The 12,500-nt window shown below is 56.3% G+C and overlaps 1 protein-coding gene and 1 long non-coding RNA gene across 4 annotated transcripts in view; one reads left to right on the top strand and one right to left on the bottom strand.

Moving 5' to 3' along the window:
* Nucleotides 1–7,102, bottom strand: part of LOC142491576 (uncharacterized) — a 20,956-nt gene extending 13,854 nt beyond the window's left edge. The window contains exon 1 of the long non-coding RNA XR_012800433.1: nt 7,072–7,102. This is a non-coding gene — a long non-coding RNA (uncharacterized LOC142491576). The remainder of the gene's footprint in view (nt 1–7,071) is intronic.
* SH2B2 (SH2B adaptor protein 2) overlaps nt 1–12,500 on the top strand; it is a 126,218-nt gene that overhangs the window by 95,383 nt on the left and 18,335 nt on the right. For all 3 annotated transcript variants that reach the window (XM_075594331.1, XM_075594330.1, XM_075594329.1), the window contains one exon: nt 8,809–8,903. In XM_075594331.1, the coding sequence (XP_075450446.1) occupies nt 8,809–8,903 (95 nt within the window). The remainder of the gene's footprint in view (nt 1–8,808; nt 8,904–12,500) is intronic.

Raw genomic sequence — 12,500 nt, 5'->3', positions numbered from 1 at the left:
TGATTGTCTACATTCTTATGCTTTTACTGCAAGTTTATTAAAAGTAAACTGTACATCAAGCATGTCAAACTTGCGGCCCGCGGGCCGCATGCGGCCCACAACGAACATATTTGCGGCCCAGCCCAGTGGTCCCCAATCTGTGCGACGCGGATTATCACTCCCCACCATCCCTCGGCTTATCCCTCCGCTTATCCCTCCCCATTATCCCTCCTTCATGCCGCAGGGGATTGGCTGCAGGCAGAGAGGAAGCCGGGGGCGGGGCTTCCGCTTTGTGCAGAGCACACTGTGAGTGTGTGTCTCTGCCTCCCCGCTCCTCTGCCTGCTGGTGGCTGCGCGGTGTCCCGTCCCCTTCTGCCCCGGGTGATAGGAGAAGGTAGGGAGGTTGGGGGGGAGGGAGTTAGTTGTAAATGTGCCTGTCCTGCACGGATCGCATGCCTTTCCTCCCTCCCCCCCCACCCCCAGTCACTCACATCCGTCCTCTGCTCTCCACTGCTGCTCTCGTGTCTGTGTGTGTGTGTGTGTATCTGTGTATCTGTGTGTGTGTGTGTGTATCTGTGTGTGTGTGTGTATCTGTGTGTGTGTGTGTGTGTGTATCTGTGTGTGTGTGTGTGTGTATCTGTGTGTGTGTGTATCTGTGTGTGTGTATCTGTGTGTGTGTGTGTGTGTGTGTGTATCTGTGTGTGTGTGTGTATCTGTGTGTGTGTGTGTGTGTGTGTATATCTGTGTGTGTGTGTGTGTGTATCTGTGTGTGTGTGTGTGTGTGTGTGTGTGTATCTGTGTGTGTATCTGTGTGTGTGTGTGTGGTGTGTGTGTGTGTGTGTGTGTGTGTGTGTGTGTGTGTGTGTGTGTGTGTGTGTGTGTGTGTCTGTGTGTGTATCTGTGTGTGTGTGTATCTGTGTGTGTGTGTGTGTGTGTGTGTGTGTATATATATCTGTGTGTGTATCTGTGTGTGTGTGTATCTCTGTGTGTGTGTGTGTATCTGTGTGTGTGTGTGTATCTGTGTGTGTGTGTGTATCTGTGTGTGTGTGTGTGTGTGTGTGTATCTGCATCTGTGTGTGTATCTGTGTGTGTATCTGTATCTGTGTGTGTGTGTGTCAGAGAGAGAGAGTCTGAGAGTGAGAGAGAGTCTGAGAGTGAGAGAGAGTCTGAGAGTGAGAGAGAGTCTGAGAGTGAGAGAGAGTCTGAGAGTGAGAGAGAGTCTGAGAGTGAGAGAGTCTGAGAGTGAGAGAGAGAGAGTCTGAGAGAGAGAGAGAGTCTGAGAGTGAGAGAGAGAGTCTGAGAGTGAGAGAGAGACTCTGAGTGAGAGAGAGAGAGTCTGAGTGAGAGAGAGAGAGTCTGAGTGAGAGAGAGTCTGAGTGAGAGAGAGTCTGAGAGAGAGAGAGCCTGAGAGAGAGTGTGTCTGAGAGTGAGAGAGAGAGTCTGAGAGTGAGAGAGAGAGAGTCTGAGAGTGAGAGAGAGAGTCTGAGAGTGAGAGAGAATCTGAAAGTGAGAGAGAGAGTATGAGAGTGAGAGAGAGTCTGAGAGAGAGAGTCTGAGAGAGAGAGTCTGAGAGTCTGAGAGAGAGAGTCTGAGAGTGAGAGAGAGTCTGAGAGTCTGAAAGTGAGAGAGAGAGAGAGTCTGAGAGTGAGAGAGAGTCTGAAAGTGAGAGAGAGAGAGTGTGTCTGAGAGAGAGTGTGTCTGAGAGAGAGAGTGTCTGAGAGAGAGAGTGTCTGAGAGAGAGAGTGTCTGAGAGAGAGAGTGTCTGAGAGAGAGAGTGTCTGAGAGAGAGAGTGTCTGAGAGAGAGAGTGTCTGAGAGAGAGAGAGTCTGAGAGAGAGAGAGTCTGAGAGAGAGAGAGTCTGAGAGAGAGAGAGTCTGAGAGAGAGAGAGTCTGAGAGAGAGAGAGTCAGAGAGAGAGAGAGTCTGAGAGAGAGTCTGAGAGAGAGTCTGAGAGAGAGAGAGAGTCTGAGAGTGAGAGAGAGAGAGTCTGAGAGTGAGAGAGAGACTCTGAGTGAGAGAGAGAGAGAGTCTGAGTGAGAGAGAGTCTGAGTGAGAGAGAGTCTGAGAGAGAGAGAGAATCTGAAAGAGTGAGAGAGTGTCTGAGAGAGAGAGTGTCTGAGAGAGAGTGTCTGAGAGAGAGTGAGTCTGAGAGAGAGAGTCTGAGAGTCTGAGAGAGAGAGAGAGTCTGAGAGTCTGAAAGTGAGAGAGAGAGTGTGTCTGAGAGAGAGTGTCTGAGAGAGAGAGTGTCTGAGAGAGAGAGTGTCTGAGAGAGAGAGTGTCTGAGAGAGAGAGTGTCTGAGAAAGAGAGTGTCTGAGAGAGAGAGTGTCTGAGAGTGAGAGTGAGAGAGAGTCTGAGAGTGAGAGAGAGTCTGAGAGTGAGAGAGAGTCTGAGAGTGAGAGAGAGTCGGAGAGTGAGAGAGAGTCTGAGAGTGAGAGAGAGTCTGAGAGTGAGAGAAGTCTGAGAGAGAGTCTGAGAGAGAGTCTGAGAGTGAGAGAGTCTGAGAGTGAGAGAGAGTCTGAGTGAGAGAGAGTCTGAGAGTGAGAGAGAGTCTGAGAGAGTCTGAGAGAGAGAGTCTGAGAGAGAGAGAGTCTGAGAGAGTCTGAGAGAGAGAGTCTGAGAGAGAGAGAGTCTGAGAGAGAGAGAGTCTGAGAGAGAGAGAGTCTGAGAGAGAGAGTGTCTGAGAGAGAGAGAGTGTCTGAGAGAGAGAGAGTGTCTGAGAGAGAGAGAGTGTCTGAGAGAGAGAGAGAGTGTCTGAGAGAGAGAGTGTCTGAGAGAGAGAGTGTCTGAGAGAGTGTCTGAGAGAGAGAGTGTCTGAGAGAGAGAGAGTGTCTGAGAGAGAGAGAGTGTCTGAGAGAGAGAGAGTGTCTGAGAGAGAGAGAGTGTCTGAGAGAGAGAGAGAGAGAGAGAGAGAGTCTGAGAGAGAGAGAGAGAGAGAGAGTCTGAGAGAGAGAGAGTCTGAGAGAGTGTCTGAGAGAGAGAGTCTGAGAGAGAGAGAGTCTGAGAGAGAGAGAGTCTGAGAGAGAGTCTGAGAGAGAGAGAGTCTGAGAGAGAGAGAGTCTGAGAGAGAGTCTGAGAGAGAGAGAGTCTGAGAGAGAGTCTGAGAGAGATTCTGAGAGAGTCTGAGAGAGAGAGAGAGAGAGAGAGAGAGTCTGAGAGAGAGAGAGAGTCTGAGAGAGAGAGAGTCTGAGAGAGAGAGAGTCTGAGAGAGAGAGAGTCTGAGAGTGAGAGAGAGTCTGAGAGTGAGAGAGAGTCTGAGAGTGAGAGAGAGTCTGAGAGTGAGAGAGAGTCTGAGAGTGAGAGAGAGTCTGAGAGTGAGAGAGAGTCTGAGAGTGAGAGAGAGTCTGAGAGTGAGAGAGAGAGAGTGAGAGTGAGAGAGAGAGTCAGAGATGCCAAGTGTCAGGAAGAAAACATTAATTTTATCGTTGTTCTTGTTCTTTTTGAAGTGAAACTTCCTTAGTGGCACCTCATTCGTGATAGGGCAAAAAAGAATTGTGGAGACAGAAATGAGACGGATGTGACGTCAGTGCTGGCAGTTGAGGCCGGGCTGTGTTCTGGCTCAGCCCGACCCCAACACTGACATCACACCCGCTCCACAAATCAGATCGCTCCTAACGGCCGCTGCTCCCCCCACATGGCTGATGACATATGCGGCGGCGGCGGCGATAGCCGCCGGCGCCGCTCCTAACGCCGCCATTCCCCCCGCACATCCGCTGCCAAGCCGCGCATGCTCAGTAATCATGGGGACTGGAGGAAAGCCACGCATGCGCAGAAGCGGTTGGCAGCGGCGCCGTTCCCCGCCCGCTGCCACGGCTGTTGACATGTGTTGCCGTTCCCCGTCTGCTGCCCGGGACAGCAGAGACCGCCCGACCGGGACAGCCCCCCCCCCCACCCTTTCCTAACCCGAATGGGACCTCCCTCCCAGCTCACACATGGGCCCGCCTAACTTCCACTACCGCTGCCATGCCGCGCATGCGCAGAAGCGGCTGGCAGCGGCGCCATTCAGCCCTCCAGTGACGCGGGAGTTTGCGGGCCCCCCAGGAAGAGGTGGTACAAAAACCCGGGCGCAACCCGCGCGGACCCCCCCCGGACCCCCCACACACTGACGGACCCCCCCGGACCCCCCACACACTAACAGACCCCCCCACACACTGACTGACCCCCCCACACACTGACTGACCCCCCCCGGACCCCCCCAGACCCCCACACACACTGACTGACCCCCCCAGACCCCCACACATACTGACTGACCACCCCAGACCCCCACACACACTGACTGACCCCCCAGAGACCCACACACACTGACAGACCCCCACACACACTGACTGACCCCCCCAGACCCCCACACACACTGACTGACCCCCCCAGACCCCCAAACACACTGACTGACCACTCCAGACCCCCAAACACACTGACTGACCACCCCAGACCCCCACACACACTGACTGACCCCCCCAGACCCCCACACACACTGACTGACCCCCCCAGACCCCCACACACACTGACTGACCACCCCAGACCCCCACACACACTGACTGACCCCCCCAGACCCCCACACACACTGACTGACCACCCCAGACCCCCACACACACTGACTGAACCCCCCAGACCCCCACACACACTGCCTGACCCCCCAGACCCCCACACACACTGCCTGACCCCCCCAGACCCCCACACACACTGCCTGACCCCCCCAGACCCCCACACACACTGACTGACCCCCCCAGACCCCCACACACTGACCCCCCCAGACCCCCACACACACTCACAGTCACACGCACACTCAGTCACACACACTCAGTCACACTCACACGCACACTCACAGTCACACGTACACTCAGTCACACGCACACTCAGTCACACGCACACTCAGTCACACTCACAGTCAGACGCACACTCAGTCACACGCACACTCTCAGTCACACGCACACTCTCAGTCACACGCACACTCTCAGTCACACGCACACTCAGTCACACGCACACTCTCAGTCACACGCACACTCAGTCACATGCACACTCTCAGTCACACGCACACTCTCAGTCACACGCACACTCTCAGTCACACGCACACTCTCAGTCACACGCACACTCTCAGTCACACGCACACTCTCAGTCACACGCACACTATCAGTCACACGCACACTCTCAGTCACACGCACACTCTCAGTCACACGCACACTCTCAGTCACACGCACACTCTCAGTCACACGCACACTCTCAGTCACACGCACACTCTCAGTCACACGCACACTCAGTCACACTCACAGTCAGACGCACACTCAGTCACACTCACAGTCAGACGCACACGCATAGTCACACGCACAGTCAAACGCACACGCTCAGCCACACGCACACGCTCAGTCACACGCACACTCAGTCACACGCACACTCAGTCACACGCACACTCAGTCACACGCACACTCAGTCACACGCACACTCAGTCACACGCACACTCAGTCACACGCACACTCAGTCACACGCACACTCAGTCACACGCACACTCAGTCACACGCACACTCTCAGTCACACGCACACTCTCAGTCACACGCACACTCTCAGTCACACGCACACTCTCAGTCACACGCACACTCTCAGTCACACGCACACTCTCAGTCACACGCACACTCTCAGTCACACGCACACTCTCAGTCACACGCACACTCTCAGTCACACGCACACTCTCAGTCACACGCACACTCTCAGTCACACGCACACTCTCAGTCACACGCACACTCTGTCACACGCACACTCTGTCACACGCACACTCTGTCACACGCACACTCTGTCACACGCACACTCTGTCACACGCACACTCTGTCACACGCACACTCTGTCACACGCACACTCTGTCACACGCACACTCTCAGTCACACGCACATTGTCACACGCGGAATTCACACTTAGTGCAAATAGCTAATACAGGGGATGTGTGCCGAGCACGCGCATTCTAAGTCAAATTTATTTGCGTTTTGTCATTGAGATTGTATTTTGATTTTTAATTAAAACATCACAAACACCAACACAAATACAATTTCTGTGACAAAAGTCAAAGAAGTTTCACTTACTATGCGCGTGCACAGCACACACAGCTTTTTTTTTTTATAGTGTACTTTTCGAAATAAACCTAAGTTTCTATGAAAATTGAAGTTTTTGTTTTTTTGCGGCCCACCTAAACTTAAACCTTGTTTATTTGGCCCGGGTTAGCCTTTGAGTTTGACATGCTTGCTGTACATATACACACACACACACACACACACACACACACACACACACACACACACACACACACACACACACACACACACACACACACACACACACACTTCAGCCCCCCTCTATACACACAAACACATTCTGCAGTCCCCCCTACACACTGATCAGCTCCCCTCCTCTACACCCACAAAACACACTGCAGCCCTCCTCCACCCTCTACACTCACAAAACACACACAACACACAGCAGCCCCCCTCAACACCCACAAAACACACTGCAGACACACACTAACAAAACAGACTGCTGACCCCTCTACATCCATAAAACACACATCAGCAGCCCCCCTCTACACCCACTGCAGCCCCCATGTAAACCCACACACTGCAGGCACACACACACACACACACACACTAAACACTCTGCACCCCTCCTCCACCCACAAAACACACACTGCAGCCACCCCTCTGCCCCTCAAAACACAATGCAGACACACAAACCAATAATACAGACTCTGCCACCTCTACATCCACAAAACACACACCAGCAGCCCCCCCCCCCTCTTCACCCACTGCAGCCCCCTGTAAACCCACACACTGCAGACACACACAAAACACTCTGCACCCCTCCTGCACCCACAAAACACACACTGAAGACACACACACTGCAGCCCCCCTCTACAAGAACAAAACACACACAGCAGAAACACACCAAGACTCTGCTGCCCCTCTACACCCACAAAACACACACCAACAGAAGACATACACTAATAAAACACTCTGCTTCCCCCTTTACACCCACAAAACACACTCAGAAGACACACACTAATAAAACACTCTGCTGCCCCCTTTACACCCACAAAACACACTCAGCAGACACACAAACCTTTCCCCTCACTCTCCTGAGCAGAGCTCTCTGCAGACAGGGTGGGGGAGGAGTCAGTGCCTTGCTGGTGCCTTGTGTCCAATCACCTCCCCTGTTTAACAGGGTGGGGGAGGAGTCAGTGCCTTGCTGGTGCCTTGTGTCCAATCACCTCCCCTGTTTAAGTGCAAATTTCAATCTTTGTGAATGAAACCTGAAAGCTGATTGGCTGAAAAACTTGGCAAGCTGCCAACATGTCCGGCCCATTACTGATTGGTTAAACTTCTGGGCATTATCCAATCAGAGAGCAGGGATTTCAATAATGTCCTGAATTTACCAACTTTAGCCTTTGTATGAAGGTTATTGCTCTATAAGTATATTACACACATTGAGCTATGCATAATGATCACCAAATCTGTGGCAAAAATACATACAGCTGCAGTGGCCGTTATTCGAACAAATCACGGCGCCGATTTCGTGTGCGCTGCTGTACTCCACGCGGCATGAACGCATCCAATCGCCCCAGGCACCCGCGCTTATCGCGATTGCTTTATTTGAATTTAATGGATTCTGTTTCTTTGGGTGAAATGAATGAATTGCAATTTGTACAGTACTGTGCTACTGTATCAAGTTAAGGTGTTTAAAACCAGAACACTAAAATGCAATTTTCTGCACTCGCCTGCACTCCCCTCTTAAGCCGGTAAGGTTGGAAGACATCCCGCGTCATGACATCGGTATTCCGATGTACACAACGCGTGAAGTGTTCGAATAATGGCTGCTGTAGCACTTTATTTATCAACGTATGTATTAATTGAATGCAATGGAGTTTGTTTTATGTTTAAGAAATCTTGTGCTTGAAGATCTTGAAGCAGTTCGACTTGGATGCATAAGTACTATTGACACTTAACTTTTTGTTTTTAACCTCTCGATTTAAAATCAGACTAACAACTACTGCAGAGGCTGGGGAACGAGTCATACGTGTGTGTGTGTGGTGTGTGTGTGTGTGTATTACCCCCACGATGGGCATAGGTCAGACAAAGGGTCAGAATATGGTGAGGTGTATAGCACAAAGGTAATTGTGTTCATATACCCAAATAAAAAAATATGATCCTCAACTGGACATACAATACATAATAACACCATAAGCAATCCCCACAAAGCGCTGCGGAAGTGTATGTCCGTGTCTCTCGTTAATACCACCTGAACCTAGATATACGGGCCTGTGCGTAAGTACCGGCACACTGTTGGAGCTCTGATTTGGTGTAATTACATATTAGGCAGGTACTTTGCAAATGCTTCGGTACCCTTTACTTGGCTTCCATTGACGACCCCCTTTGACGGTGCGTGTGCCTCCAACTCTTTGCCAATGGATGCTACTCCCGCACCCTACATGCAGGGTCGACCTGCACTCCCTTATGCCAGCATCCGCTGACCTCGTTCGGATTGCTGCCTTGCTCTATATCGCCACTGGTAGTCCTGAAATCCTTCAGGCTGTAGGTCTATCCCCCCTCCGCCCCCCCCCCTGCTCCATCGGGCCTCTTAAAGACTCCTCTCCCTCTTAGTCCCTCCTCTCTCAAGTCCATAGTCATTGGCTGATGCCGTGTCCATCGTGAGTCCCATGCTGAGCCCGTATTAGAGTGGAGTCTGGCAGGGGGCAGTGTGTGTGAGGGCTGCAGGTATTTTACAAGGGGTTACATGTTGAAATAATGCTAACAAAATAACAGATCTGGGCAGTTCACTATTTCGCTCTTTCACCTACAGAGACAGTGGTGATGACATAGAACTTTCGTCTTGTGAGCAGGGAGCTTGTCTGCCAAGCAGGGTCTCATCATGTAGCTGTGAGTTCCTGGCAGAAGGTAAGCGCTTGAACCATTGCTAGAGTCGTAAGAAAAAATAATGAACACTTTTCTCCCCCCACAACACTAAATTAAAACATGACATCTCCCGCCCTCTCTCCCGCCCACACCCCCTCCCTCAACTCACCCCCCACCCCCCTCCCTCAACTCACCCCCTCCTCCCTCAACCCTCCTTAACCCTCCCTCCCTTAACCCTCCCGTCAACCCTCCCTCAACCCTCCCCACCCTCCCTCACTCAACTCTCCACCCTCCCGCGCTCAACCCTCCCACCCTCCCTCAACCCTCCCACCCTCCCTCAACCCACCCACCCTCCCTCAACCCACCCACCCTCCCTCAACCCACCCACCCTCCCTCAACCCACCCACCCTCCTCAACCCACCCACCCTCCCTCAACCCACCCACCCTCCCTCAACCCACCCACCCTCCCCTCAACCACCCACCCTCCCTCCACCCTCCCACCCTCCCTCCCTCCCTCAACCCTCCCACCCTCCCTCCCTCCCTCCCTCCCTCAACCCTCCCACCCTCCCTCCCTCCCTCAACCCTCCAACCCTCCCACCCTCCCACCCTCCCTCCCTCCTTCCCTCAACCCTCCCACCCTCCCTCCCTCCTTCCCTCCCACCCTCCCTCCCTCCTTCCCTCCCACCCTCCCTCCCTCCTTCCCTCAACCCTCCCACCCTCCCTCCCTCCTTCCCTCAACCCTCCACCCTCCCTCCCTTCCTCAACCCTCCTCCCTCAACCCTTCCACCCTCCCTCAACCTCCCACCCTCCCTCCCTCCCTCCACCCTCCTCCTCAACCCTCCACCCTCCTCCCTCAACCCTCCCACCCTCCCTCCCTCCTCAACCCTCCACCCTCCCCTCCTCCCTCAACCCTCCACCCTCCTCCTCCTTCCTCACCCTCCCACCCTCCCTCCCTCCCTCAACCCTAATCAACCTCCCACCCTCCTCAACCCTCCCACCCTCCCTCCCTTCCTCAACCCTCCCTCCCTCCCTCAACCCTTCCACCCTCCCTCAACCTCCCACCCTCCCTCAACCCTCCAACCCTCCCTCCTCAACCCTCCACCCTCCCTCCCTCAACCCTCCCACCCTCCCTCCCTCAACCCTCCCACCCTCCCTCAACCTCCCACCCTCCTCAACCCTCCCACCTCCCTCACCCTCCCACAACCCTCCCACCCTCCCACCCTCCCTCAACCCTCCCACCCTCCCTCAACCTCCACAACCCTCCCACCCTCCACCCTCCTCCCTCCTTCCACCCTCCCACCCTCTCCACCCTCCCTCCCTCCTTCAACCCTCCACCCTCCTTCAACCCTCCACCCTCCCTCCCTCAACCCTAGCTCCCACCCACCCACCTCCCTCAACCCTCCCACCCACCTCCTCCCTCAACCCTCCACCCACCCTCTCCTCCCTCAACCCTCCCTCAACCCTCCCACCCACCCTCCCTCAACCTCCTCAACCCTCCCACCCTCCCACCCTCCCTCCCTCAACCTCCCACCCTCCCTCCCTCAACCCTCCCACCCTCCCACCCTCCCTCCTCAACCCTCCCACCCTCCACCCTCCCACCCTCCCTCCCTCAACCCTCCCACCCTCCCTCCCTCCCACCCTCCCTCCCTCAACCCTCCACCCTCCCTCCCTCAACCCTCCCACCCTCCCTCCCTCAACCCACCCTCCCTCCCTCAACCCTCCACCTCCCTCCAGCCTCCCTCCCTCCTCACACCCTCCCTCCCTCCCCACCCTCCCTCCCCCCTCCTCCCTCCTCTCCCACCCTCCCTCCCTCCCTCCCTCCCTCCCTCCCTCACTCTCCCTCCCTCCTCCCACCCTCCCTCCCTCCCTCCCTCCCTCCTCCCTCCCACCCTCCCACCCTCCTCCACCTCCTCCCACCCTCCCTCCCACCCTCCTCAACCCTCCTCCCTCAACCCTCCCTCCCTCCCTCAACCCTCCCTCCCTCCCTCAACCCTCCCTCCCTCCTCAACCCTCCCTCCCTCAACCCTCCCTCCTCAACCTCCTCCACCCTCCCTCCCTCCCTCCCTCCCTCCACCCTCCCTCCCTCCCTCCCTCCCACCCTCCCTCCCTCCCACCCTCCCACCTCCCTCCCACCCTCCCTCCCACCCTCCCTCCCACCCTCCTCAACCTTCCCACCCTCCCTCCCACCCTCCCTCAACCTTCCCATCCTCCCTCCCTCCCTCAACCATCCCACCGTCAACCCTCCACCCTCCCTCAACCTTCCCTCCCTCACCCTCCACCCTCCCTCAACCCTCCACCCTCCCTCACCTCCCTCAACCCTCCACCCTCCCTCACCCTCCATCCTCCCTCCCTCCCTCAACCATCCACGTCAACCCTCCCACCCATCCTCAACCTTCCTCCTCACCCCACCCTCCTCTACCCTCCCACCCTCCTCAACCCTCCCACCCTCCCTCAACCTCCTCCTCAACCCTCCCTCCTCAACCATCCCCCAACCATCCCTCTCCCTACCTCACCCTCCCTCCTCCCTACCTCACCCTCCCTCCCATCCCTCCCTCCTCACCTCCCTCCTCACCCCCCTCCCTCCCTCACCCTCCCTCCTCCCTCAACCCTCCTCCCTCCTCACCCTCCACCCTCCCTCACCCTCCACACCCTCCACCCTCCACCCTCCCTCCCTCCTTCCACCTCCCACCCTCCCACCTCCTCCCTCCTTCACCCTCCCACCCTCCTTCAACCCTCCCACCCTCCCTCCCTCAACCCTAGCCTCCCTCCCACCCACCCTCCCTCAACCCTCCCACCCACCACTCCCTCCCAACCCTCCCCCCACCCTCCCTCCTCAACCCTCCTCAACCCTCCCACCCACCCTCCTCAACCCTCCCTCACCCTCCCACCCTCCCACCCTCCCTCCTCAACCCTCCCACCCTCTCCTCCCTCAACCCTCCCACCCTCCCACCCTCCCTCCCTCAACCCTCCCACCCTCCCACCCTCCCACCCTCCCTCCTCACCCTCCCACCCTCCTCCCTCCCACCCTCCCTCCTCAACCCTCCCACCCCTCCCTCCTCACCCTCCCACCCTCCCTCCCTCAACCCACCCTCCTCCCTAACCTCCCACCCTCCCTCACCTCCCTCCCTCCACCCTCCCTCCCTCCTCCACCCTCCCTCCCTCCCACCTCCCTCCCTCCCTCCCACCCTCCCTCCCACCCTCCCTCCACCCTCCCTCAACCCTCCTCCCTCAACCCTCCCTCCCTCCCTCAACCCTCCCTCCCTCCCTCAACCCTCCCTCCTCCTCAACCCTCCCTCCCTCAACCCTCCCTCCCTCAACCCTCCTCCATCAACCCTCCCTCCCTCAACCCTCCCACCCTTCCTCCCTCCCTAACCCTCCCACCCTCCCACCCTCCCTCAACCTTCCCACCCTCCCTCCCACCCTCCCTCACCTCCCATCCTCCCTCCTCCCTCAACCATCCCACGTCAACCCTCCCCACCCTCCCTCAACCCCCTCCCTCCCCTCAACCCTCCCACCCCTCCCTCAACCCTCCCACCCTCCACTCAACCCTCCCCTCAACCCTCCCACCCTCCCAACCCTCCCCACACCCTCCTCCCACCACCCTCAACCTCCCCTCAACCCACCATCCCCTCCTACCTC

Source organism: Ascaphus truei, chromosome 3 (genome assembly GCF_040206685.1).
Source record: "Ascaphus truei isolate aAscTru1 chromosome 3, aAscTru1.hap1, whole genome shotgun sequence".
NCBI classification, from domain to species: domain Eukaryota; kingdom Metazoa; phylum Chordata; class Amphibia; order Anura; family Ascaphidae; genus Ascaphus; species Ascaphus truei.
Note: the sequence above shows the minus strand (reverse complement) of the source record. Positions and strands in the feature narration are given on the sequence as shown.